The sequence below is a fragment of the Myotis daubentonii genome, chromosome 8, assembly GCF_963259705.1.
Source record: "Myotis daubentonii chromosome 8, mMyoDau2.1, whole genome shotgun sequence".
Classification (NCBI taxonomy): Eukaryota; Metazoa; Chordata; class Mammalia; order Chiroptera; family Vespertilionidae; genus Myotis; species Myotis daubentonii.
The window spans coordinates 42395330-42422959 of record NC_081847.1 but is presented as its reverse complement, the minus strand read 5'-3'; the positions used below and the strand labels follow the sequence as shown (position 1 = coordinate 42422959).

General features: G+C 43.5%; 1 protein-coding gene across 3 annotated transcripts in view; it reads left to right on the top strand.

Annotated features, from left to right (window-relative positions):
- Nucleotides 1–27630, top strand: part of ATP8B1 (ATPase phospholipid transporting 8B1) — a 113875-nt gene that overhangs the window by 52718 nt on the left and 33527 nt on the right. For all 3 annotated transcript variants that reach the window (XM_059706194.1, XM_059706192.1, XM_059706193.1), the window contains 11 exons: nt 5667–5869; nt 14631–14728; nt 16253–16366; nt 18436–18534; nt 18651–18712; nt 20714–20786; nt 20890–20960; nt 22405–22487; nt 22599–22757; nt 22928–23016; nt 25080–25270. In XM_059706194.1, the coding sequence (XP_059562177.1) occupies nt 5689–5869; nt 14631–14728; nt 16253–16366; nt 18436–18534; nt 18651–18712; nt 20714–20786; nt 20890–20960; nt 22405–22487; nt 22599–22757; nt 22928–23016; nt 25080–25270 (1220 nt within the window). In that variant the 5' untranslated portion in view covers nt 5667–5688. The remainder of the gene's footprint in view (nt 1–5666; nt 5870–14630; nt 14729–16252; nt 16367–18435; nt 18535–18650; nt 18713–20713; nt 20787–20889; nt 20961–22404; nt 22488–22598; nt 22758–22927; nt 23017–25079; nt 25271–27630) is intronic.

Below are 27630 nucleotides of genomic sequence, written 5' to 3'. Positions count from 1 at the left end.
TAAAAAAGAAAAACACATTTCAGAAATATCCTTTCTTGTTGAGGACTTTAAAAGCTGTTAAAAAAAAAAAAAAAGATGACAAAGAACAAACAAAAATGAATACTGTGAATCTTACTTGGGTCTCCCTGGACACAAAGATGTCATTGATCGGGGACTCCTGGCCTCTCCCAGCCCAAGTTCTTGTTGTTGCTGTGTATGCACACAGATCATATCCAAAAAACTCAACTATTTCTGTCCCCATTTTCCCTTTATTGGAATCTGGAAACCTGTGTTATCAATGAAAGTTTGAGCTTTCATTCCTTCTAACTTCAGAGTTTTATTGCAAAGGCAGAAAGTTTATTCCTTTTGCCTTGATTCCCTTTTTCTCTCTCCTTCAGCACCTTCTCCCCCGACAAAGGGGACAGAGGATTTCATATCCAAGTATTTGAAGATGACAAATGATGGATGTTAGGGCTTTAAGTTTGGAAATCCTGCTGTTTACCCCTCCTGTCATCTGGGGTTCATGACCAAGAGGGCTGAATACTATAGGAGGCAGGATGGGAAACAAGGCACTGCTTTATTAAATGCTGGAAAAACCCCTAATCGAGCTCTGGTGTAAATAAGGCCTTGTGGTTCCTATTCATCCCTCTCTCTTCCCCCACCCCAGACTCGTTTTAGAAAGCTTATAGAAAGGTCTAGAGTCCACTAACCAGACAGCTGCGTGGTTGGGGACAGAACAGAGAAGAGAGGGACACTGGAGTTACTACTAGAAGGCAGACCCCCTCCTGGACTGTTGCCCACATGGAGATGTCAGGTGGAAATAGCCCACACAGCAGCCTGAACAGGTGATAGAGTAACATGACCCCCCCTTAGTGCTGCAAGCTCAGGGCCCTCCCTTAGGGAGGAGCAGGTAAGGGGTGAACGGGAGGGGCTGAAACGTTTTGTCTGCCTTGGGGGATAGAGTTTGAGTCTTTGTCTTGAAAATCTATGTCTTTCACGAGCACTGAGAAGGAGGGGTGGGAATGGCAGGGCTCTGGTGGCCTGGAAGGTCATCGCAGGAAGTCCAGTTAAGAATCCACTTGTAGTGTTTTAGGAGAGAGAGGATGTTTGTCTGCATTAGGGTGGTGGCTGTGGAAATAGAAGGGCACGGATCGGAGGTGTGTGTTTGGGGAGAAGTGACTATGTCTCATAGCTGTCAGGCATTGTTCATTTATCTGTACTCCTCCATAGCCTAGAACAGCTGTGGGCAAACTACGGCCAGCAGGCCGGATCCGGCCCGTTTGAAATGAATAAAACTAAAAAAAAAAAAGACCGTACCCTTTTATGTAATGATGTTTACTTTGAATTTATATTAGTTCACACAAACACTCCATCCATGCTTTTGTTCCGGCCCTCCGGTCCAGTTTAAGAACCCATTGTGGCCCTCGAGTCAAAATGTTTGCCCACCCCTGGCCTAGAAGTCTTTAGGGCAAGCATGTCAAACTCACAACCCATGGGCCGCATGCCTATTTGATTTGGCCCATGTTAGCCTCTGAGTTTGACATGCTTGCTCTAAGGCAGCGGTTCTCAACCTGTGGGTCGCGACCCCTGTGGTGGTCGAACGACCCTTTTTACAGGGGTCGCCTAAGACCATCCTGCATATCAGACATTTACATTACGATTCATAACAGTAGCAACATGACAGTTATGAAGTAGCAACGAAAATAATGTTATGGTTGGGTCACAACATGAGGAACTGTATTTAAAGGGCCAGAAGGTTGAGAACCACTGCTAAGGGGTCTGTTCCCAGGGCCTAGTGTAGTAGTCTGTGCCAAGCAGGTGCTTAAAGGAGGCTGAGTAAACACACAGGTAACTGCAGTGTGCTGCAGTGGTGGTGAGAATGTTACCGTTTCCAAAGCCATGGTATACACAGTGCCTGCATTGTAGGGATCATGGTTTGGACCTGGAAAGCTTTGGCTAGGGTTTCAAAGAAATTATTTCTTCCTTATTTTTCTTTCATTGCCCTGAAGTGACACAGCTACAGTAGCCCCACGTGTAGTGTGGCTGTGTCTGGACTGCACACACATGCAGACATCAGAGAACTTCCCACGCAGCTTTGAGCTCCCTGCCATGCTTACCAGGTCGCCTGCACAGATCTGGCCTGCGTGTGTGTGTGTGTGTGTGTGTGTGTGTGTGTGCTCGGGTGGGGAGCTCTTTGGTTATGCAAGGCCTTGCTTACTTTGGATTACATACTTGTGGTTGTCCAATCCATTCTTTTTGTGTGTTTGTCTCCTCTCCCTACGTCAAGGACTGGACTCAGTCTTAATAGGCGAAATAAGCATGGAGATGCTTAGAAGTGATGATATGTTCGCTTACAAAATGCTTCTATAGAATGTGCTTAATGCCACTGACCTGTGCACTTAACAATGGTTTAAGTGGTAAATTTTATGTATGTTTTACTACAATAAAAAATGTTTGTATAAGGTGCTTTCAGACTTTACGATATTTTATATGCCCCTATAATGGAGAGGTTAGATCCTGACCCTGCTATTTACCAGCTGAGCCTCAGTCTACTTATCTGTAAGATGGGATGATAATATCTACCTCCCAGGTTAGTCCTGCTTGACATAATAAGTGCTTAGTAAGTGGTAGCCACTTTATTATTTGTGTTCTAAAAGACTTCTGGTATAAGATTTGCCTCTCAGAGTTTGGGAATTTTAAAAAGAGACTGTATTAAATTTAAATATTAGCTAAAGCATTGATGCCACTATATTACAAAACTACCAAAAGGCCAATTAAACGCTTGTGAAGTCCCAAGAAATATCCATTTACAAACCCACAGACAGTTGGGAAAGAGGGAAAATGTTTCACTCTGCAATTAAGAGGTTTTATAGCTGAATATGTCTGTGCTTAAATAGACTCATATTTTATAACTAGAGGCCCAGTGCACGAATTCGTGCACAGGTGGGGTCCCTTGGGGTGGCTGCAGGGATCTGGCTGAAACCTGCAATCCAACACCACCTGCCACTCCTGCCTGCTGCTCCTGCTCAACCCGGCCCCACTGCACTTGCCGCAGGCTCAGACCCAGTCAGTCTCAATTGGGAGAGGCTCGCACTGCAGCAGCAGCACTCGCCCGTAAGTGGTGCCTGGTGCCCATCCTATGCCAGCCTGGGGTCCAGATCCAACCCCCTGATGTTCGTGCCGGTTGTCAGGAGCCACCTGGTGGCCACTTTTATATTGTTTCTTCCTTGCTTATGTCTCGGGAGGGAAGCAACCATGGTCCGCGAGGCCGACTTCCAGGAGGCTGGTGGCGCTGTCGGCATTGTGCGGGTGGCACCGGTCTGGTGGTGCCTGGCCCATTCTCCAGAGATTGGACCTGCAGGACTACTGAGGGAAGGAGTGGCTGCCGTGGGCTGGTGGGCTGCTGGGACAGGTTGGCCAGCTGATCGGTGCTCCCACTGTGGGAACACACTGACCACCAGAGGACAGCTCCTGCATTGAGCGTCTACCCCCTGGTGGTCAGTGTGTGTCATAGTGACCGGTCAACCGGTCAGTCACTTAGGCTTTTATATAGATAGATAGCCTAATATTTTAACCCCCAGTGATGGGCAGGTGCATTTTAGTGATCTTCAGAGATGGAAAAGCCTAAAGGGATAGATCCCCATATGGTCCCATTTATTATTGTAAGTAACTCTTTTGATAATTATGGGAATAATTGTTAACAATAACAATGGCTAACATTTGAGTACTTACAGTAGGCTAAACCCTGAATCAAGCACTTCATGCATCATCTCACTTAAAATCACGCATGCCAGTTGTTGGAAATTCAGAAAATGAGTAAATGTGTGTGTGAATGACTAGGACTGTGCTGGGCATAGGGATTGTAACTCACTTTTCAACTTCATGTGTTTGGACATTTGCAAAGTCATTCAAAACTCTTGTGATCACTATCTAAATAACTAGTTTAGATCTGTCCCCATAGTATGAAGAGGCCACAATTTATGTACCATTTTAAATAACACTGGACAAAAGCCTCATAAATATTTGAACAGTTCCTGGATGTACACTTGGGACTATAAAAATGTACATGTCCAAGAGGCTAGATTTGGTATAAAGCCATGCAGTCAGCTGAATAGTTCCACACGAGGCAACTAACACCCCATTAAAATATATAACAAATTGCAACGTAAAAGTAGAATATAGAAAATCTCTCTTTGGGAAGCAAATGATTTTTCTGCAAATTTTTAATAATTATCATGCAAGTTATTCAACCTCACAGAATTTAGGCTTTCTCCTCTGTTGAGTAGGAATAGCAATAATACCTTCACCAAGGTGTATGGGAAGTTTCAAAGGTCAGTGTCTATAATGCATGTAGGCAGGGCCTGGTGTGCTGGTAACACTAAATAAATGTGAGGTGCTATTGACAATACTGAGTACATAGCAGTGTAATGCTTATGTAAATATTGCCCGGCTGTATGTCTGTCCTGAAGTATTTGTGTCAATATTTTCCTAATATAAATGTAACTCAGGTTGTCTTTGTTACTTGTGGATGGTCATTTTATACAGTGGCATATACACAAATACAAAATCGAGATACAGGCCGTGGGTGGTGGCAGTTAGGAAAATTGGCTAGGGAGTGCTCCCAGGAAGTCGTTAGCAGAATTTGAGGACTTAAGCTTGTATTTAATGTATCGGAGTAAAGACTCAAAATATTAGTGTTAGCAGAAAACAGATATCTTAGAGCAATGGGTTTGAAATTTTGTGAGCAATACACAGTACAAAATTCAATTCCATGAAGACTCACGATGCAAATAAATGTGTATATGCCTTGTTTTATAAAACTGTCTCGCCAGCAGTACTAATTCTTACTGTGTGTGCTGTACTCTGAGATTTTAGAATCGGTTTCACTTTCTTTTAATGTTGGTTGTGAACCAGTTAAGTCGATTTTGCTAGGTAGAGACCCATAATTTGAAATACAACCTTTTTTTTTTTTTAAATATACTCTGTTGATTTTTTACAGAGAGGAAGGGAGAGGGATAGAGAGGTAGAAACATCAATGAGAGAGAAACATCGATCAGCTGCCTCCTGCACACCTCCTACTGGGGATGTGCCCACAACCAAGGTACATGCTCTAGACCCAAATTGAACCTGGGACCCTTCAGTCCGCAGGCCAACACTCTATCCCAGCCGTGGGCAAACTACGGCCCGCGGGCCGGATCCAGCCCGTTTGAAATGAATAAAACTATTGAAAAAAAAGACCGTACCCTTTTATGTAATGATGTTTACTTTGAATTTATATTAGTTCACACAAACACTCCATCCATGCTTTTGTTCCGGCCCTCCAGTCCAGTTTAAGAACCCATTGTGGCCCTCGAGTCAAAAAGTTTGCCCACCCCTGCTCTATCCACTGAGCGAAACCAGTTAGGGCTTGAAATACAACCTTAAAGTTTGTCTATCCTTCCTCTTAAAAAAAAATTGCAGTTCCTTTTTTTTTTTTTGTTAATTCTCACCCAAGCATTTCACCAATAATGAATGGTTTGGTTCTTATTTGCATAAGAATTTGAACTTTGGGGTCATTATTCAGACGTATTTATATGTTAGTAAGATACTAGTTTGTTAAAAGGCATTGTAACCAGAGGTAGACAGAATTCTACCAAAAACTGGGCACAGGTCATAATTCACTCTGGTTTCCCTTTCTCTTAAACCAGGTAGTTCCAGTTTGCCAGCAGAATGAGTACAGAAAGAGACTCAGAAACGACATTTGAGGAGGATTCTCAGCCCAATGATGAAGTGGTTCCGTACAGTGACGATGAAACCGAAGATGAACTTGAGGACCAGGGGCCTGAGGTTGAACCGACACAGAATCGAGTCAACAGAGAAGTGGAGGAAAGACGGGAGACATTAAGAAAAGGTAACCGCTCTGGAACTGGACACCAGGTGCCGTCCTTGTCATCCTCACATGAGCAGTGGCACTGGCTGCAAAGGACGGATGGCCCGTGTTAGATGGTCCAGGAGTCACCTTCCTCCTCTTATCTCAGGATGCAACTGGGAGAGTGGTTGATGGGCTTGGACAAGTGCACAACGTCCTCAGTATATAGGGCTAGCCTACCTTATCTGACATATACTGCCCCAAAACAGGAGGTCTTCAGTATTCCTTCATGTCTGTATTGTTAGAAGGGGGTTGTATGTGGAAGAATTTGCTTGTTACTGAGCCCAGGGACCTTCGAGTTACCATACCTTCTGTTCAGTCATTAGTGACTATAAAATGGTTTTGGCTGTCTGTTTCTCCAGGAAAATTTTTATGGGTCTCTGACTGCCACGTGGGGCCTGTTATACAGCAGCTTCGAGGTAGGGTCTAGACCAGCATTGGCAAATTTCTTCTGGTCGTGGCTTTTCTATTTCATTTCTTGCTGGTTCTCCCTTCCAAAGCTGATCCTTTTCTCTTTGGACCCCAGATTTGCTCCAGGTTGAAACCGTTTCCTCCAGGTTCCTAGAATTCCAGCTAAATGATTGTGGTTTCCTATTCACAGAAATCTCCATGAAATTGATCTGTTTCTGACTCTCCAGACACACCTCTCCACAGCCTCCATCAGAATGACCTCTGGTTTTATCTGGTTTCTCCAAAGTCTCCATCACCACCAGTGTGCCTTTCCAAGGTCTCCCAGAAGCCTGTGTCCCTCATGTCACCCCCTGCCCCCTCGTCTCTCCTTCCAGCATTCTGCTGCCTGTTAAACTGGTCTTTTTTCAAAGTTTTCACCCAGAGGAAATAGTGGCACGGCATGAAATCCCTCACACTTCTGCAGTGATTCCTCCTGGTCAGACCGTGCCTCTGCTTTTCTGTGTGGGGAGGCTCTCGGTGTGAGGGAGGGCATATGTCCATCAGGGCCCTCCCACCGCAGCTCTGAAACCTGCGGAGGCCATCAATATGTGTATATCGCTTGCCTGTTTCTCAGCTTTCCACATCAAACTTGTAGCTCAGCCAGTGTGGCCCAGTGGTTGAATGCTGACCTATGAACCAGGAGGCCACGGTTAGATTCCTGGTCAGGGCTCCATCCCCAGTAGGGGGTGGGCAGGAGCCAGCCAGTGAATGATTCTCTCTCATCATTGATGTTTCTATCTCTCCCTCTCCTTTCCTCTCTGAAATCAATAAAAATATATATATGTATATATATTTTTTAAGTATAGTTTTTAGACTTTCTTTTGGACTTCTGGTTGACATTGAGTATTAAGCTTAAGTGCTTTCTGCCTCTAAGTAGAAGTCATGATAATTGAGCTGAATGAAAATGGAATCACTGCCAAGCTGAACAGGAATGTGGCTTCTGTCATAACAGGTCCAGGCTGGGTAGAGTTCAGATGAGGAAAGTTTGCGAGGAGTTCTAGCTGGTTGCCCAAATAGTGCACAACCTGTTTCTTCCTCATTCCTTTCCTACTGCACTTCTAAGTTTCATATCACAACCTCGGAATCTCTACCGTATAGAGATATCTGGTAAGCTGGCTCCGCAGGTGAAGGGTGAACTCGGCTGCTGGCGCTTGGTGTCACGCTATCAGATTTGTGGTTGAGGACACAGCAAAGGGCCTGGGGTTGGGTGCCTGCAGAAATGTCAGACAAGCACGTAGTGGGTAGCAACTCTCACCCCTGGTTTTTTCCAACTCTGCCTTCACATTCTGGTGCTCCGGGCTCTTTCCTTATGGTTGAGTTGGCCGGTCTTATTTCTTGTCGATTTCAACCCTCAGAATATAGGCATTGAGGGGGTTCAGGCTTGATCTTGTCTCTTCATAGTCTTTTCCAATGGGGGCTTATATTTCTAGAAGAATTTGATGGTTCTCATTTCTCAAAACCTCTGTTGAATAACTTTGCTTGTGACTTTTTAAAATATTATTATTCTGACACCTCTGTCTGCCCTTCCAAACACACAGAGGACATTCAGTAAGTGCTAGACCTCTTCCCCGTTCCTTTCTCCTTCTGCCTGGCATTTGCCCCCAACCAGTCTGCTTCCTCTTCTCCCTTTCTCTCCCTCCCTTCTTCCTCTGTACCCCTCTCTCCCCCTTTCTTAACTTTGCTTCCTCCCTATACTCACTTGGAACACACCCTGTTCATGATGAACAAACATACTAGCACAGAACAGTATTGGCTAGAATGTGTTCCGGGAAACACCAGTCCCACTGAATGCTCCGGGGCACCAAGATTCTGTGGTTTCGTGACCGGAAACTCAGAATTCTTTATCTTTGTCTTGGAGTTTAAGGTTGTCCATTGGCATAAAGGGATCCAGGAAGGTTGGGCTTTAAAGAAACCAGTTTAATTCTATTCAGCCACCGCTTCCTTAAATTCCTTGATGCTAGAATGCTGGGTCTTTTTGTTTGTTTGTTCTTTAGTTTACCATCCTGGTGTCACTTGGTTAGCTCTGTGGGTGACCTATGCCATCTGGGAACCAGCTTAGAGAGGAAGTCCTTGGGAAGAGGTAGTGGTCTGGAAGGGGTCCCTGGATGAGTACAAATAGGCCCTTTCTTCTGAGCTGGGGATGGAATGGAAAGGCTGTCTCCTGCCTCGTTGGCAGCATTGCTTTATTATTGAACTCTCCCATCGTCTCGCTCTGGCTGGCTCACAGATACACCCACAGCTTCCCATCTGCAGCAGATTCTTACCTGAATCTTGCTTTCTGCCTCGGGCTGGTGTCCTGTCTCCTGTTCTCATGGCCACGCTTCTGGAAACCCGTTTCTCTACCTCCACATCCTCCTCTTCTCTCAGGTTCTTCCCCTCCGTGGGCTGCCTATGGATAACACTTTCTGAAAGGTCACCAAGAACCCCAGTGCCAAGTCCGGTGAGCTTTTTATCAATCACCTATTCCCAACCTCTGTTTTCTCTGACGTGCTTGACCTTTTCAACAGCCTCTCCTTCAGGAAACACAGATCTCCTTGGCAGGTGATACCCTCCTGTCCCAACACTCCTGTTTCTCCTCTCCCCGCACCTTTAAAATGTTCACATTTCCGCTCACCCTCTGTTCTCCCTCTACAGGCCTTCCTTTGGCGAGCTAATCACTTTCATCTGCTTCAGGCACCACACCTCTATGCGTGATTCAAAGGCAAAACTTGTGTGATTTTGGGGAGGGAGGACCCTGGATGGAGATTGTGGCATAAAATGACGATTTCATGATGTTCACAGATTCTGAGTCAGGAGTTCAGATAGGGCACAGTAGGGGTGGCTTGTGTCTGCTCTCGGGTATCTGGGACTTCAGCTGTGAAGACTTGAACCATTGGGGTCTGGAATCATCTGGAAGTTTCTTCATTCCTATGTCTGGCTCTTGAGCTGGATAACTCAAATGCTCAACTGGGCCTTTGGAGGAAGCACCCCCAGACTCTTGGGCTTCTCCTGGCATGGCGCTAGGCTGCCATGGGGGTGTCCTAAGCGGGATCATCGTGCCAAGAGATCAAAGCAGAAGTCAGTTGTAGAATTCAGGCGGCATCATGAGCTACGTTCTCTTGGGTGTAAGAGAACCACTGAGGCCAGCCCTGATTCAAAGGGAGGGACATTAGATGCTACTTCTTGATGAGGGAGTCACAAGGTCACATTGCAGGATGGGAGATACTGCTGTGGTCGCCTTTGGAAAGTGCCTTCTGCCTCCGTGGATAACAGAGACATCTGTGGGGATGAGTAATGGTGGGGGAAGGAGGGACAGGCAAGGAGAGGGTTGTTTTGAACCTAACTACTTGTGTTGCTAGCTGGCAATTAGAAGTATAGGATGACTAGTAAGAAACTAACAAGAATGGTGCAGCCTTGCACCTGGAGAGTGACAGAATTTTAAACGCTTAACCACAATGTAATAAACAGCACTGAGCTTTAGTTTCCAGAATGCAGTCCTTAGAGGAGTTGGCTGACTTTTGGGTTTGCTGTACCCATGTAAGTCACATATTCTTAGGGAGAGGAAAGTCCAGGTAAGGGCGTTAGGACAGCAGCCTTTTCTGTGAGTTCCTGCCCCCATTCCTTCCATAAGTGTACCCACCCCCTACTCCCCATCCACACATTCTTCACATTTGCATACATTCTAAGAGGTGTGACTACTGCATATTAGAACTGACTGATTCTGACTATACAACTTGGAACTGGAGATGACTCACACAAAAGTTTCAACATCATTCATTCATTCATTCATTCATTCATTCATTTTAACCTAAATAATACTGTACAGGGAGTCCCCCAAGTCCTTTCTTCTTGACTGCATTGGGTTGCTCTCTGTACTTGAAAATATAAAACTGCACTTCTTTTAAAGCCTTTTCCAACTCAGAATTTTGTGTAGGGCTGAATTTTGTGTTGTGTTGCTTGACTATTTAGGATGGAATGTTCAATCATGAGGGTTTAAAGGTATCACCAAGAAAGCATCAGGCCCTAGCTGGTTTGGCTCAGTGGGTAGAGCATTGGCCTGCGGACTGGAGGGTCCCGGGTTCGATTCCAGTCAAGGGCACATGTTTGGGTTGCGGGCTCGATCCCCAGTGGGGAGCATGCAGGAGGCAGCCGATCAATGATTCTCTCATCATTGATGTTTCTATCTCTATTTCCCTCTCCCTTCCTCTCTGAAATCAATAAAAAAATATATTTTTTTAAAAAAAGAGAGAGCATCAGAACACAGGGAGGAAGTGTGCTGCTTGTGACTTCAGACTGGGTGCGTCATCAACAGAACAAGAACAGCTGCAAACCCCGCGGAAATGCTGTCTTCAGAGAAGAATAGGAATGAAGGGTGTGGCTCTCTAGAGCATCTATGAATTCTCTTCTATCTGGAATCAGAAAACAGACTAAGCTAGCCCACTGAAATATGTGAATCCTAGGAAATCCTTGGAGCATGCTGAGGATCGATATTTTCTACTCAATCGGTTTTTGACACTTACCTAACATGTGGAAATTCCACTCTGATTACTTAATTTCTTTCTCTAATTGGCTGTGAACTGCCTGCCTATTCTTTAGCCTTAAGACACCACAGTAACTGGCAGCTTATAAAATAAAGGGTGTGTGAGTGAGGGGGTGGGGATCTTCCTGTGCCAATGATTTGTAAGGGGGAGGGGAGACTGTAGAGGAGGCGAGAGGGAGGGCTTGTGAGACTGTGCCACCTCCTTCTCTGGAACTTGCTTCTGAGTAATGTCATTCATGACTGAAGCTTAGGAGAGGAGCTTTTGCTCATGGAGACCTAACATGGCTTGTGCTTTTCTTCCTGCCTGCTTGGATCCTGAGTCTCTCTCCCCCCTCGTTTCTTCTTCTCTCTCCCCCTCTCTCTAATTGGGGGTGCTCAATCTTACTGGTGTATCAGAATCACATTGTGGAGCTTTTAAAACCGTATGGGTGCCTGGGCCCAGTCCCCGGAGATGCCGATAGAGTAGGTCTGGAGTGAGACAAGGGGAGAATCCATATTTTAAAAGGAATTCACCAGTTTCTACCTCAAATCAGTAGAATAATGCATCTCATGCCCTACTTAGCACCCTGCTCCTCAAAGCCTAGTGGTCACCAACTAGCATCCCTGGGTGCTTGTTAAATGCAGAACCCTCAGCTCCTCCCAGACCAGCCAATCAGGATCTGTTAACAAGATCCCCAATGAGGGTGAGGGCCCTTTATTTCAAAAGGCAGTTGAACCCCCAAAGTCCTGCTTTGCTCAAACCCTGCAGTGTGTTGCTTAGTGACAAAGTATAATGCTGGGAGGGGCTGTCACTGTCAGGTGTGCTGGAGGCAGGAGAAAGGCTAAGGAATGCTGCTCTTGAGCAGTGGATCACAACGTCATCTGCAAATTAGGGTCACCTGGGACCTTTGCTGGGCTCACCCAGGCTAAAGCAGAAGGGGTGGACAGGGCTTTGGGAAGTGATTTTAAAAAACATTGGGGATTCCATTAGGATCAAGAGCAGCTAATCCCACAGTTATGGTGCATAGGAATCCATCTGAGATCTTGTGAAAATGCCGATTCTGGTGCCCGAGGTCTGGGTGTGGCCTGAGAGTCTGTGTTTCTAACGAGATCTCAGGCGATGCAGCTTGTCCATACTTTCTATAGAAGGGGCCAGGAACAAGGAGTGACGTTGTTTTTGTTTAGGCAACAGAGCTGAATGCTCCAAAACCACACAATCAAGCATATAGACATGATAAATTCTTGACTCCAACCTCTTACCTCCTTTCCCATTTTCTCAAAAGCTGATCAGACCTTCACACTCTCCCATAGGTGCCCACTTTGAGCCACCTCATGCTTTATCACTTGAGAAACTCAAGGCCCTACATACCCTCCCTCACTCATCCTTCTCTACCCCTCACCCCAGGGGAGAAGCCCTCCCTCTCGCCTGCTCTACACTCCCCTCCATCAGCCATCCCCTTGTCTTCCTATCTTCTAACCATAACCCCTCCTGGCTCCTTCAGTCTCCCCATCCTAAAAACACTTAATGAACTCCCCCCTTAGTTTCTTATCCAGAAGAAAGTTATCAGCTGCAGGCCCCTTGGGCATGACAAAAAGAAACAAGTTTGGAGCAGCCCAGCTGTGGCTACATCCCCACCACCGAGGATCCTAGGACATAACCACACATCAGGGAGGGGCCCTCCCCTGCTACATCAGGTTCTGGAAGTAAGAGACCCACTGTGGGTTATCCCTTTCCAAAAAGCCAACCCTACCACAAAACAGTGGTCGCCATGAGATAGAGAGGTGGGTATTATGTCTAACGCCAGTGGAGGACACCATAGAGAGGACAGAGGGTGGCCAGGGAACTGTGTGATGTCACTACTGCAAGCTGAGTCCCCAGTCTTCAGTCAGGCAACCCCACCTCACACTCATGCTCGTCAGAGCTGTATGAGGGCACTGCCCCGCCTCAGTCCTTCCTGGCTTTGGTTCCCCAAGGCCGTAGCTGAAAGTCACACCAACACCACTACCGCCACCACCACCACCACCACCACCTTTCTCTCCTCTTCTTTCTCACCACAATGATGACTGAATTTAGGGGACATTCAAGAGAGGGAGAAAGGGCGCATCAAGATTCATGGGCAACCAAAAGATGAAAGTCATCATCTAGACTTAGCAATTCCACTCCTAAGTAGATACCTGGGAAAAAAATCTTATGAGTTCCAGGAGACAACCACAGGAATATTTATAGTGAAATAATCTGTAATAGCCAAACACCCCAATCCTATTAACAGAGATTTGGTAAACTGTGGTATGTGCATATGATGGGATAGTAGGGAACAGTGGAAATGAATAATGAATAATGTTCTTCACATGAATGAAACTCACATAATGTTGACAGAGAAAAAGCAACTCACAGAAGAATGTACATGATATAGCTCAAAAACTGGCCTGAATAATATATTGTTTGAGGCTCTTGTTTGGTAAATGTGTATGGAAAAACAAGAGAATGAAGAGCACACATGTTAGGAATGTGGTTGGCTGAAGGGTAGAAAGGAGGAAAATGTGGAAGGAGGAGGAACACACAAGAGACTTACACAGAGTTGAGAAATGTTCTGTTAAACCAGGAAACATCTTCTGATAACTGGGGCAAAAACTACCCCCAAGGAGATCAGGTTAGAAAGAGTTAGTTTAGGGCAGGGTTAGGGAGAAGTGTCTTAAGAGATAACCTGTTGGGTGAGAAATGTTCCCCCCAGTAACAGAGAAGCTGTGGACTCCCTTTTTTAAAAAATAGTTTTATTGATTTCAGAGAGGAAGGGAAAGGGATAGAGAGACAGAAACATCAATGATGAGAGAGAACCATTGATTGGCTGCCTCCTGCGGGGATCGAGCCAGCAACTCGGGCCATGTGCCCTTGGCCGGAATTGAACCTGTAACCCTTCAGTCCACAGGCTGATGCTCTATCAACTGAGCCAAACCGGCTAGGGCTGGACTTTCTGAAGTGCCCTGGAATTTAGACGTGGTGATTGAATGGTAGATGTGACATTAAGTACATAAAATGAACTTATAAAGATGACAGATACTTCAGATAGGGATAAAGCAGTGCATAACATTAACCTATGATCAGAACTCAAAAGTTTGAGTTCGTTGGTTATGCCTTTTTTCTTTGATTTATTCGTTCACTAAATAATGGGTTATAAATGTTATAAATTAGTTTTCTAGGCCTGTTATAACAGAGTACCACAAACTGGGTGGTTTAAAGATAAGTAAATGAGTTCAAAAAAAATAATTTAATTTAGCTGTAACCTTCTGGGGCTCTGGGATTTTTGTTTGGGTATTTAAACAAAGTTTGCTCTTTTAGAATCCTGATGTTCTATGGACAAGTTACAATATGTTCATTAGTGTGCCATAAACTGGGGGACTTCAACAGCAGAAGTTTCTTGTCTCACAAGAAGTTCAAGTCCAAAGTGTTGACAATGTTCATTCCTTCAGGGAAGAATCGGTTCCAGGCCTTTTTCCTTGGTTTCTTGGTCTTTCCCCTGTGACTTCACATCATCTTCCCTCTATGTGTATCTCTGTGTCCAAATTTACTTTTTTTTTCTTTTAAGGATATTAGTCATGTTGGGTCAAAGGCCATCCTAATGACCTCACTTTAAATTGATTCCATCTGCTATGATCCTATTTCCAAATAAGGTCATACTCTGAGGTAGGGGTGGAGGGTAAGATTTTGGCAAGTGAATCTGAGAAGGACACAAATCAACCTCTAACAACATGCTAACTGACTACTTCATGGATTTGTTTCTTCTTTCTTTTTTAAAGATTGTTCATGGCAAGTCAAAGCAAATGACCGAAGCTTCCACGAACAGCCTCATTTTATGAACACCAAGTTCTTTTGTATCAAGGAGAGCAAATATGCGGTAAGTTGATTTTAACTTTCTAAGTTGTCTTTACTAAAAGCCAGTTTTCTCCAATGGCCAACCTGCTTGCCAGCTTCATGTGACACCTGCCTTCTAGATAACCCCTGGCCTGGGGCCATGACAGTCATTGTTAGCTCTATAGAATGTCATTGCAGTAAGTTTGGCTGCCCTGAGGCTGTCTAGGGGTGGCTTGAAACAAAACAAAATTATGTAGATTGAAAATTTCCCTATGTATTTGCAAAATTCTCTTTAACGGGTCTGACAGAATATACAATCATATCACAAAAGCCTTATGTTCGAAAGTAAGAAAAAATTGAAAGGAATCTCTCCCTTTCCTGCCTGTGATAGATTTAAAGATTTGGGAGATATTTTCACCTCAAAAATGCTTATTACCTTAGAAATATGCTAAAGGACACCTGTGCAGTGTGAGCTGAAATGTTGTCTGTTGGCTCTCTAGATCTGCTGTAAGAAAGGATCGTAAACTGGTGGTTGAAGACAACAGAAAGGCATTGTCTTACAGTTTCAGAGACCAGAGTCCCAAAGGAGGGTGTTGGCAGGGTTGGTTCCTTTGGGAGGATCTGAAGAATGGTCTGTTGCAAGCACCTGGCCAGCTTCTGGCAGCAGCTACCCGTTCTCACCATTCCTTGGCTTGTAGGAGCATCCCTCTCGTCTGTGTCTGTCTTCACATGGACTTCTCCCTTGTTTCTCTGTGTCCCAGTTCTCCTTCTTCTAAGGCAGTGGTTCTCAACCTTCCTAATGCCTCGGCCCTTTAATACAGTTCCTCATGTTGTGGTGACCCCCAATTTCATTTTTACAAATTGAAACTAATTAAAGCATAGTGATTAATCACAAAAACAATATGTAATTATATGTGTTTTCCGATGGTCTCAGGCGACCCCTGTGAAAGGGTCGTTTGACCCCCAAAGGGGTCGTGACCCACAGGTTGAGAACCGCTGTTCTAAAGCCTTCAATATTGGATTAGGGCCCACCTTAATCCAGTATGACTCATTGTAACTTGATTATATCTGCAAAGACCCTATTTTCAAATGAGGTGACAGGCGCAGGTATCAGGGGTAGGACTTGAGTGTAACTTTTGGGGGCACACAGTTCAGCCCACATTGGTATCTGTTACTCTTTCTCACATAGCAGCCTCCATCTCCCCTTAAACAGAAAGTGTTCCTTCCCCTCCTGCTTTGCCGCCCATGTTGACATCTCCTTTTGTTCTGTTTTCTAAGAGGCTCTAGGGGTCAAGGATATAGCGGGGCACATTTGGTCACAGTTGGGTTTGCCAGAGACTTCTGGATGAAATGTCTGCGTCTTGATACCATCTCTGATTTAGCCTTCCAAGGAGTCATTTTGAGGCCTGATTAGAGTTAGAAGCTTAAAGGAAACCTCAGTATCTTTCTTGGGGATAAATGACGTCTCTGTGTCACTTTTGGCTATAGGACTTACTGCTTTCGCAGATGTGTGTACATTGTGATAAATGTGTGGCGTAATTTAGAATGACTTCTTTTTTTCCAACAGAGCAATGCAATTAAAACGTACAAGTATAATGCCTTTACCTTTCTACCAATGAATTTGTTTGAGCAGTTTAAGAGAGCAGCCAATTTCTATTTCCTGGTCCTTCTTATCTTACAGGTAATGCCCTTTGATATCTTAAAATCTGTTTTGAATTATGGTGACTCAGTAACATTTATGTTGTGGACGCATATATCTCGACTAACCTTGAAAGTTTTTATATTAACGTCAGGGCGATGCTCGTACAGGAATATGTTTTATGCACAGAACTGGCTCCATTGGTGCTAAATGAACAGGGAAAAGGAGCAAATGGAAATGTTATCTTAATTCTGTATTTTTAAACATTCTATTTTATACTGATGAGAATGTTAAAACTGGCTTCCCCAATATGAATCCAGTTAAAATCTTCACGTTGTAAAATTATTATTTGTACCTTAAAATTAAATCTATTGTTTATGCTTCCCCTTTATTTTTTACTTAAATGCCTAATTTCCCCAAGTATATTATTGATTTCCATTCATATTTTAGTCATAAATCTCAATAAATTATTTTTGTGGAGTTGTTTTACACTGGAAAAGGCCAATTTTTTCCTGAGTTTTAATTTTTCTTTATTGTGACCAAAAAAACAACAACAAAAAAACCCCACCCTTATCTGGAGAGCATTAATTTTATCTGTTTAGCAGCTGTTATAATCACAGGAACTCTACCACTGGGAGTGTCACCCATTAGCATCTCATATACAGGTTACAGAGGAAGGCACATCTTCTTGGTTTTATCACATTCTTTATACCAACCATGGGAATCTCGAAAATAGTCTCATCTGCTGGGATTCACCCAGGAGGGTTTTGTGAGAATGGTAGCACCTGTGTCTGGGTGGGAATGGAGGATGCATGGAGTGGAGAGGAGAGAGAGAGAATGGGGGAGAGAGAAACTGAGAGAGAGAAACACACACACACACACACACACACACACACGCATGAGAGAGAGAGAGAGAGAGAGAGAGAGAGAGAGAGAGAGAGGGAGAGGGAGAGAGAGAAATAGATACTCATCAGATTTAGGGGAATGTAAGACCTGCTGATTCTACAGTGCAGGATGGTCACATTATCACGAAGGACCTTTGAGATAGGCTTGGAGAGATAAACTACAAATTATAAAGTACCACTGTGATGAGTGGGTGACTTTCCTCTTACTTCCTTCTAGCAGGAAAAGGCGAGTTACACATATTGACAATAATGTGGAAAATGATCTTCGTCTCCTCCAATGGCTCTAATTTTTTTCAAGTACAGCAATCCAATGTAGGTGACAGGAACAGCCTGAGACAGCCCTTTCCTTGCACTGTTACCTCCCTTGATTCTTGTGCTCTGAGTTGAATACTACTGTAACGTGCATTTTGCAGAGAACTGAGACCTGGCAAGACAAAGGAACTTGCTCCAACTCTGGTGGCCCATAAGTGGTAGAACTGGGCAGGACTTGGGTCCAGGAGCTTGACTGTAAGGCCTGCCATTTTAACCAGTACGTATGGCTCAGAGATCAATTAGTTGGTAACAAAAGATCTTCACTAAATTTTGTTTCCAACCTGTTATTCCAATGTATGCCATCTTGATGGATGACTGGCTTCCTGCAAGGCCAGCCTCTTTTTTGCCTGGACCAATAGCAATGCCACTGAAGGAAGTGCTTTCTTCTAGTGCCCCCAAAGATGCCCCATCCAATCACTAGCTTTCAGAGCCAGCCACTACCCGCTGCCATCTTTGCCTGCTTCCGAGCCCCCAGGCTCAGCCCCCAGCAGTGAAGAGCCTGCTTTATGCATTGCCTCAAAGTGGAAGGATTCCTTCCACCCATACCCCATGCTACCCTCCCAGTTAATTGGGATTTTCACACAAAAAGTGGAGCACTTCTCCTCTAGGGTCATGTTACAAAGCCTCCTTGGTGTTCAGTTAAGGTCACAATGGGAGAATTTCAGGAGCCACTGTTCTCTGGGCTCTGTTCTGGGAGGCCAGAGGGTAGAGAGAGGGCAGGTGGTAAGAGGAAGATTGGCTGGACACGTAGATGCCTTTTCTCTGTTTTCTGCAGGATGCAGTCTTGGGTGGGTGATGATGAAGATTAGACTTCAAATCAGTAAGCTTAGAATTAGCAGTTACCTGTGTGTTTGCCTTCATGGGCACACATGTATGCCTTTTTGTCTCTTCCAGGCCATTCCTCAGATCACAACCCTGGCATGGTACACTACCCTGGTGCCCTTGCTTTTGGTGCTGGGCATCACGGCAATAAAAGACCTGGTGGATGATGTGGTAAGGATTTCCCGTGAGACTCTCCCCTCATGGCTGCAAGCTTATTTTTTAGTTTGGCATTAACACTTTACATTTTGAGATTATTAATATAACCTTTCTCCATCTCTCTTCTAAAGGCTCGCCATAAAATGGATAACGAAGTCAACAACAGGACATGTGAAGTCATTAAGGATGGCAGGTACTGTTTGTGAATGGTAACCTAGTTACAAGGCTCTAATGTGTAAATACATCTAGAAACATAGTTGGAGATAACCATTAGAAAAAATCTAGCGGTGTCTTCACCCTCTAAAATTTCTATGACTTTGTACTCCCTTTGTGACCTGGAGGCTCTACCCAAATTGCATTATGGGAGGTTGCCAATTGGGCTGCGTGGCTCTATGTTTACACAACTTCATCAGTCTGGAATGTGCTGCTCCCGTCTCTGCTGGGGACAAAAGATGAGACGCCCACACAAATAATTCAAATGAGATTCAGATCATAATGAGAAAGATGAAAACAAGATGTTCTGAGAGTTCAGTGAAGGAAGGAGTTGCTTTAGCTGGAAAACTGGGGATGGTGTCGGGCATCTGAGTAAAGCCCTGCACAGCAGAAGTTAGGGAACAGCAGCAGAGTGGGGCAGGGCAACAAGGGCCTCCTAAGGGGACCCGAACATCCTAGTGGAAAAGTCCAATGGAATTGCCTCTATCCCTGCAAAGAGCTGTGGCAAGATGGTGCTAACTTGTTTAGTTATCATTTGAGACCCATGTGCAAATTGCTAATTCACAGTTGTAGAGATATTGAAATGTAAACTAATTACAATTTTATTTATTGAAAGCCAATTTTTAAAAATCCTGGGCTTACGAATTGTGTGATAAATTGTTATAAAACTGGGGAAACGAGCATGTTAGCATGTATCTAAAATGTATTTTAAATGTCTAGGTCTTTTTAATCCATAAATTCATGGAGGACAAACATAGTAATTGAATTCCTGCCTCCAAAAAGTTAAGTTTATTCATTGTGTAGGTTCATAATATCTGTTGGGAATATCTTTTTCTGTATATGAAAAACCTTTAAAACAGACTATATTCTAAAACTTTTTAAATTTTTATTTGTTAGAAATTTAAATGGGTATTGCCTATGGAGTTTGTTGCTGAAGGTAGTCATCATTTTATTTATTTTACATTTTATCAATACCCTTATTAGACTTACTGTAAAAGTGATATAGACTCATTAAAAAGGTAGTTTAAACTTTAAAGTTCCATGAGGATTCCAGGTGGCCCCATGTGGGAGCCATAGTATGTTGTTGTCCTGGGACCACCCAGACCTGCAGCTGAGGAGGTAATGGATAATGGAGAAGACAGAAGAGCCCTGGCCTGGTGGCTCAGTTGGTTGGAGTGTTGTCCCATGCACCAAAAGGTGGCGTGTTCGATTCCTGGTCAAGACACATACCTAGGTTATAGGTTCAGTCCCCAGTAGGGGTGTATACAGGAGGCATCCAATCAATGTTTCTCTCACACATCGATGTTTTTTTTTCTCTCTCTCTCTCCCTCCCTCTCTCAAATATCAATAATAAAAAAAATAGTTTCACCCTAGCCAGTTTGGCTCAGTAGATAGAGTGTTGGCCTGTGGACCAAAGGTCCTGGGTTCGATTCTGGTCAAGGGCATGTACCCTGGTTGCAGGTTCCTCCCCAGTCCGGGCCCTGGTCAGTGTGTTTCTCTCACATCAATGTCTCTGTCTTTCCCTCTCTCTTCCACTCTCCCTAAAAATCAATGGAAAAATATCCTCGGGTGAGGATTAACAACAACAACAACAAAAAATAGTTTCCCTTAAAAAAAAAAAAAAAAAAAAGAGAGGACAGGAGTAGTGGGAACACAGGACATGAGAAAAAACAAAAAAGGGTGGCATGTGTCTCCTGGCCACACATTTAAGTAGCCCCCTTTAAGCCTTAATTATATGACGGAGGAGGGAAAGAAGACAATCACCATCATCACCATCATTGTTGCTTCCTTCAGAGGATTACATGGTTCTCCTGACCACTTAATGGGGCTACGTCATGAAATGGCTGAACTTTTTGCCAAACTTTTCCTGTGATTTTCATGTTCTCCCAGAACCTTTGGCTTCCTGAAAGAATAATGCCAGGTCTCTTGCCAGTAGCTCTTTTTAAAACACCCATAACCTATCTGTATTTTTAATGTTTAGATTCAAAGTTACCAAGTGGAAGGAGATTCAAGTTGGAGATGTCATTCGTCTGAGGAAAAATGATTTTATTCCAGTAAGTGAACAAGCTCGCATCTCATTCCTGTTCTCCCAGATCTGACTTGGCGCTCGGTCTGGTCTGGGGTCTCTGTGTCACTGGTGTGTTTGGTTTCAAACAGGCTGACATCTTACTGCTGTCCAGCTCTGAACCGAACAGCCTCTGCTATGTCGAAACGGCCGAACTGGATGGGTAAGTGGGTCTCAGGTGGGCCTGCATTAAAGCTCCCCTTGGAAGGCTCAGTCCGCTATGTTGAAAGCCGTGCCTGGAATGGAAGCCCTGAGAGCTGGCCTGGCCTCTACCACATCCTCTCTGGCCAGCAGTGTCCCTAATCGACCAGCCTCCCTGTCTGATTCCATTTATAAAGTGGTGCTGTCACGCCTGCCTTTCCCCACCTTTCAAGGAAGGTGAAAGGGTCAAATGCGCACCCAGCCCTTTGTGAACTGCTGAGCAGGGTTCAGACACCTCTGAATGACGATTAATGCAATCTACTTTAGAAAAAAAGAACAGATTGTTAAAGTCTTTGCCAGTAGATAGTTTTGAATTCTCCCTTTGTTCGTCTTGATTATTATGCTTCCACTTGAAAGAGAGTAAAGGCCTATTTTTCAGTACATTTATTGAGGGCCTACTAGGTTACATTAGGTTAATGGTTTAGCTCATTTAATCTCCTCAACAACTGTCTGAGACAAGTATTATTATTACCTTGACATTACCCATGAGGAAAGTGAGGCCAGGAGGTGAAGTAGCCTGTCCGAGGTCACACAGTAAGTGGCAGAGTTGGGACGCCGCTGGTGTAAACCCCTTTCCTTACAGCCCAGCTGTGCATATGCCTCTTTAAGGAGAGCTGAAATTGCCGAGTAAAACCTAGATCTTCCTCTGTTCTGTAAGCCAGTCAGAGGATGTTCCATCTTAACTATAAAACAGCTGTTATTCCCATGAGTGAGAATAGTGAGCGGGTAGAACATGCCAAGATTTGGGAATGGAAAGAGAGGATTATTTTTCAAAGACATGGGATCCACTTCTTTACTCTGGAAAACAATAAGTTGACAGTCTAGACCAGCAGATCTCAACATGTGGGTCGAGACCCCTTTGGCGGTCAAACGACCCTTTCACAAGGGTCACCTAAGACCATCCTGCATATCAGATATTTACATTACGATTCATAACAGTAGCAACATTACAGTTATGAAGTAGCAACGAAAATAATTTTATGGTTGGGTCACAACATGAGGAACTGTATTTAAAGGGCCAGAAGGTTGAGAACCACTAATCTAGACACATTCTGTAAAATATATGTTTTGTAGAATCACCTTAGTGTGATTAAATATTAGAAGCTAAGTTGTTAAACAGCAGTTTGATAGTTTAGGCTGGTGTAAGAGTTTAGTTAGAAGGAGGAAGGAGCATTTCTGGTGCCTCCATCTGGTAGGACTGTTGGCAACATTTCCCAGGTCAGGAGTTTTTCTGTCCAAATCTGAAGTTCCAAGATGATCAGAAAGTTTGGAAGAAAAAAAAAAAAGCTAATTATTTAGCTTTTGCTTCTAGGATTGCCTAATGTTACTTTGAACGATTTTCTTTATATTCCCGTTTGAACTTTAAAATTTGTCTGTTTAATTCTTTTTCTCCCCTCTCTCTCTAGAGAAACCAATTTAAAGTTCAAAATGGCACTTGAAACCACACACCAATATCTCCAAAAAGAAAATTCATTGGCAACGTTTGATGGTTTGTGAAAACACGTCTTCCTTTGTTTTAAATTTTAGTTGCTTGATTCGGTCCCTATTCATTAAAGTTAGAAAATCTTGTGTATTTATGTGAATCATATCTCTTTTAAAGGTTTTGTTGAATGCGAAGAACCCAATAACCGACTAGATAAGTTTACAGGAACACTCTTCTGGAGAAACACAAGTTTTTCTCTGGATGCTGATAAAATTTTGTTACGTGGCTGTGTAATTAGGAACACCGATTTCTGTCATGGATTGGTCATTTTTGCAGGTACTTTTGAAGTTTCTTGGGAAATTGATATGATAGGTACTTTCAAGATTTAAAGGAGGGGATTGCTCTTCTGTTCTTTCTCCATGGAAACCAACGGAAGAGTAATTTTATCCACAGGCCAGTGCATTGATTTTTCCAGTTATTGATCATATTGAATTTTCCATTTCTAGGTGCTGACACTAAAATAATGAGGAATAGTGGGAAAACCAGATTTAAAAGAACTAAAATTGATTACTTGATGAACTACATGGTTTATACGGTATTTATTTTCTTTTTCTGTGGATGAGAGGCTAGATTGCTGTCTTGTGTTCTAAGTTTGTTGTATGTTTTTCTAATACAAAGAAAGCCGACCTCAGTAGGCCAGGTGGAAAAGGCATGAGTCACTTCAAGGTTGGAGTGGGGAAAGAGGCTTCCCTCACTTTTTCTCAGAAAGGCCACATTCTCAACCAGGGGGCTAGATACGTTAGTGGGTCTGGGCTCCTGAAGTCAAGGTAGGGTTGATTTCACGGTTAGTTTCCCATAAGGGTAGTTCTGTTAAAAGCAAACTTTTTTTTCCAACATACACTGTATAAGTCCAAATATAAAGCAAGCCTAAATCTAAGGTGTGTTGAGAATCCACAAGACATACCCCCAGGTTGGATGACTCACAAAGAGGACTCCCAGAATTCAGCGTGTAGTTGTACTCCCAGCTCTGACTTATTATAACTTATTACTCTAAGATCAGCAAAGGCAGAAGGCTCCTGGGGCAAAGTCTGGAGGAAGCCAGGCACAAGCTTCCAGAGTCCTCTCCCAGTTGAGTCACACACACGACACAGTCAATTCCCCCAGCAACAATTGGTGACAGCCCGTGTTAAATGTTGCCTCCACCAGAGATGCTCATTAGAGACTCCGTGCCTGGGGCTTTACTGGGGTCTGGTCACGTAGGCACTGTCAGCCTGGGATCACCAGACTTCCAGGTTCCCCGAAGGAGAGCCGTGGTCAGCATAAAACATACACAAAGAGGCATAATGAGCCATTCTTATCAGAGCATAAGAAATAAGGAATCAGGCCCAGCCAGTGTGGCTCAGTGGCTGAGCATCAACCCATGCACCCAGGAGATCTGGTTCGATTCCCAGTCAGGGCTTATGCCTAGATTGTGAGCCCGATCCCCATTAGGGGGCATGCAGGAGGCAGCTGATCCATGTGCTCTCTCATGGATGTTTCTGTCTCTCTCTCCCTCTCCCTTTCTCTCTCTCTCTCTCAAATCAATTTTTTTTTTAATTAGAAAAAGAGAAAGAATTAAGGAATCAGAAAACTTCCCCAATATCCAGGTTCCCAGATGCCAGCTAAGACCAAGCTTGCAAGCAGGCCTGCTCCTTAGGGTGGCCCCAAATACTAAATGCTCCTCCAGGTTCCCAAAGAGAACTAATTTTTTAAAAGTATTTTGTTTAATTTGAATATAAATACTTATAGGGAAGAAATAATACTTATAATACTTTACTTGCATATACATATTTAAAATCATAAAAATAATATATTAATTTAAGAAACAATTCTTTTTTTCCCTGCTCTCACTTTTCATGAAAACTTGATTTGAATTTTTCATGTGCATCTTCACTATCTTGCCTTGACTAAGGCTGGAGCACTCACAATGCGCTCATCATCTCTCCTCTGTGGCAATTTGTTTTGAGATATAGGACTTTGGGAATCTGTCCAGAAATTTAAATCTGTCCCTGGAAATTTTATTACTACCACAAGTACCCAAATACTACTAAACAGTTGACTTTTTATTCATCCCTTAGATATATAATCATAATTTCCACAACAGAATACTTACTATATTGTTTCTTAAATGATCTTAAACATAAAGTGATCATTAAACTTTCAAGAATAATTACCCAAATCTGGATGAAATTTCCTTGCCTTAAAAAAAAAATCATTTCCATTAAACATTAGCTATAAGCATCTAATTAAATGTTTGAAAATCTTTCATACTAAGGTAAGGTATCTTCCTCAGTGTGTTATTATTTAAAATAAAAGTAACTGAGAGAATGTGGTACAATATGAGGGTGTTTAAGGATTTGACTGTAAGACGCTATCTTCTCTTCAGAAATATAATTTTGGAATAAAACCTCACCTCATATATGGAATGTAGGATAAATCAATCATTCATAGAAATCAAATAGACTTTGAAAGCATTCTTATGGCACTGTTTCGATTTTAATTGTGTTGTTTTTACAGGCTACTAAATTATCATAAATATGTAAAGTAGTTAGTATCCATGAAATGCACCAAGTGGGAAATCCTGCAGAATGCTACACTTCAATGTTGTATTTCTTGTAGATCTTTGTTCTTCTGAGCCTGATTTCTGCTGGTCTTGCCATTGGCCATGCTTACTGGGAAGCTCAAGTTGGCAATTATTCTTGGTACCTTTATGATGGAGAAGACTCTAGCCCCTCCTACCGTGGGTTCCTCAATTTCTGGGGCTACATCATTGTTCTGAACACCATGGTGCCCATCTCTCTCTATGTCAGGTAAGGCTGTCTACACTTGGGCCTTTGCTTTTAAGGAAGAACACAGTACGTCTTTGCAACTTGGAGCCTTTCTTTCTAGCAATAGTTGTTTCAAAGGTCATAAGCAACAAGTAAGAAAATAACTTTCATTTCAGAATGGGGGGTAATGCAGGGAAAGGAAGTGAACAGTTGATTGTCTGCTTTGTGCCAGGCTCAGCTTGTATCTCAGCCTGTTGACCGATAAGACTACTAGAGTTCAGAGGTCGAACCCTCCTCCTGTAATCACTCACTTAGTAAGATCCCTTGTCTGTGGGCTCCAAAACCCAAGCTTCAGAAAGAGCCTGGGAGAAAGTGAAGATTTAGGATGTCATGGGAAAATTTAATTGCTTCCTTTTTAGGAGCCGTCCTAAAGTCTCATCTGCCTCTCCCTTATTACCCTCCCCTCCCCTATTGCCGCTGCCACATCCATTCCTTGTAAAACTCATTGGACTTCCGGTCCACGATCTTCCCATGGGAATGCCACTCTCCCTGTCCCCCTAAGCCTCTCAAAATGTTTTGTTACTAATCTTGATCCCAGCCACAATAAGGGGCAGACTCATGCCTCTGACAAATGGTAACCTCCTGGTTTTGTGCTATTTCTTCCTTTTTTACTTTTTCTTTCTTTCTTTTGTTTGTTAATCCTCACCTGAGGATATTTTTCCCATTGTTGTCTTGGAGAGAGTGGAAGGGAGGGAGGGACTAGAATGGGGGGAGAGCGAGAGAAGAGAGAGAGACAGTCAGACAGACATGGATTGGTTGCCTCCTTCATTGTGCCCTGACTGGGGTCAGGGATCAAACTTTCAATCCAGGTATATGCCCTTGACCAGGAATGGAACCAGCAACCCTTTGGTGTGTGGGCTGGTGCTCTAACCACTGAGCAATGCCATCGAGGGCTATTTTTCCTTCTTTAATATCCAAGTTCATTGTCACTGGTCAGTTGGATTTTAGACCTTGGGGAGAGGGATTGTGTCTTGAAATGTACTCAGCAGCCAGAGTCTGCTTTTAGTTCCAGTAAATAAGAGCCCAGAGGCACACAGGGTCAGATACACACCTGTAATTAGAAGCATTTATTTTATTTTAATTTTATTACATGTGCATTTGTGTGTTTTTAAATTTTATTACAAGTAGTTATTGTTGTTCTTTTAACATGAAGTAAAGCCCAGGGGAGCCATCTGTTTGCAGATGGCTTTAAGAAACTCTGAGATGAGCCCTAACCGGTTTGACTCAGTGGATAGAGCGTCAGCCTGTGGACTGAAGGGTCCCAGGTTCGATTCCGGTCAAGGGCATGTACCTTGGTTGCGGGCACCTCCCCAGTAGGGGGTGTGCAGGAGGCAGCTGATCGATGTTTCTCTCTCATTGATGTTTCTAACTCTCTATCCCTCTCTGTAAAAAATCAATAAAATATATTTTTTTAAAAAAGAAAGAAACTTTGAGATGAGTTTTACCTTTGTCAAGGGAACTCATACACAGATTATTTTGTCTAAAACTATAAATATAATTTATAAAATAAGCTGTATGTGTAGTTATTGGTTTAAAAAAGTCATGTCATGTGAGTACTGGGATTTCTTTATTTCTCTTGGAAATAAAGGCCCTTTTAAGGCATGAGTCAGATCAGGTAATTCTAGGTAGTATCTCTGCTTTGTGTTCAACCTACAGTAGCTCTGTTACCTTCAGAACAAACTCAGTGAAGCCACACCATCACCCACAGGCCCAGCTGATCTGAGGTTCTGCCCTCCTCCACCTCCAACCGAAACCTCCTGGGCTCCCGCCGCTCTCGCCTCCTTGATACGCTCCGGGGTGCCAGCCCCTTCATGCTTGTTCTTATGGAACATCCTTCAGTCCGTATCTACTTAATTCCTCTTTCATTTCCTTCAGGTCTCTGCTCTCTTATCACATATGATCACTTGGCCTTTCCACTCACTCTATCTTAAATGTCACTTCTGTTTCCTTTTGGTCTCCATCTCCCCTCACCCTGCTTTGATTTTTCTCCAGAGAAATTTCACCACCTGACATGTGTTTACTTGTCTTTTTATTTACCTGATTCCAGTAGAAGGTAACCTCCGTGAGAGTGGGGAGTTTGTCTGCTTTATTTACTAATGTGTCCCCTGTCCCTAGAATGGTGTCTGGTCAGAGCAGGCACTCAGGAAGCATATACGGAAGGAGGAAGGGAGTTATCCTTCCATCTGTTCAACTCGTTATAAGGCATCTTTGCCCACTTAACATTTGCTGGATATGTAAACAGTTTCCTTAGAACTGGATATATGTAATCATTTAGGGTTTTAGAATTGAGACGATCCTCTTAGAATATCTTATTTTGGACATTCAATAGCCCTATAAGAATT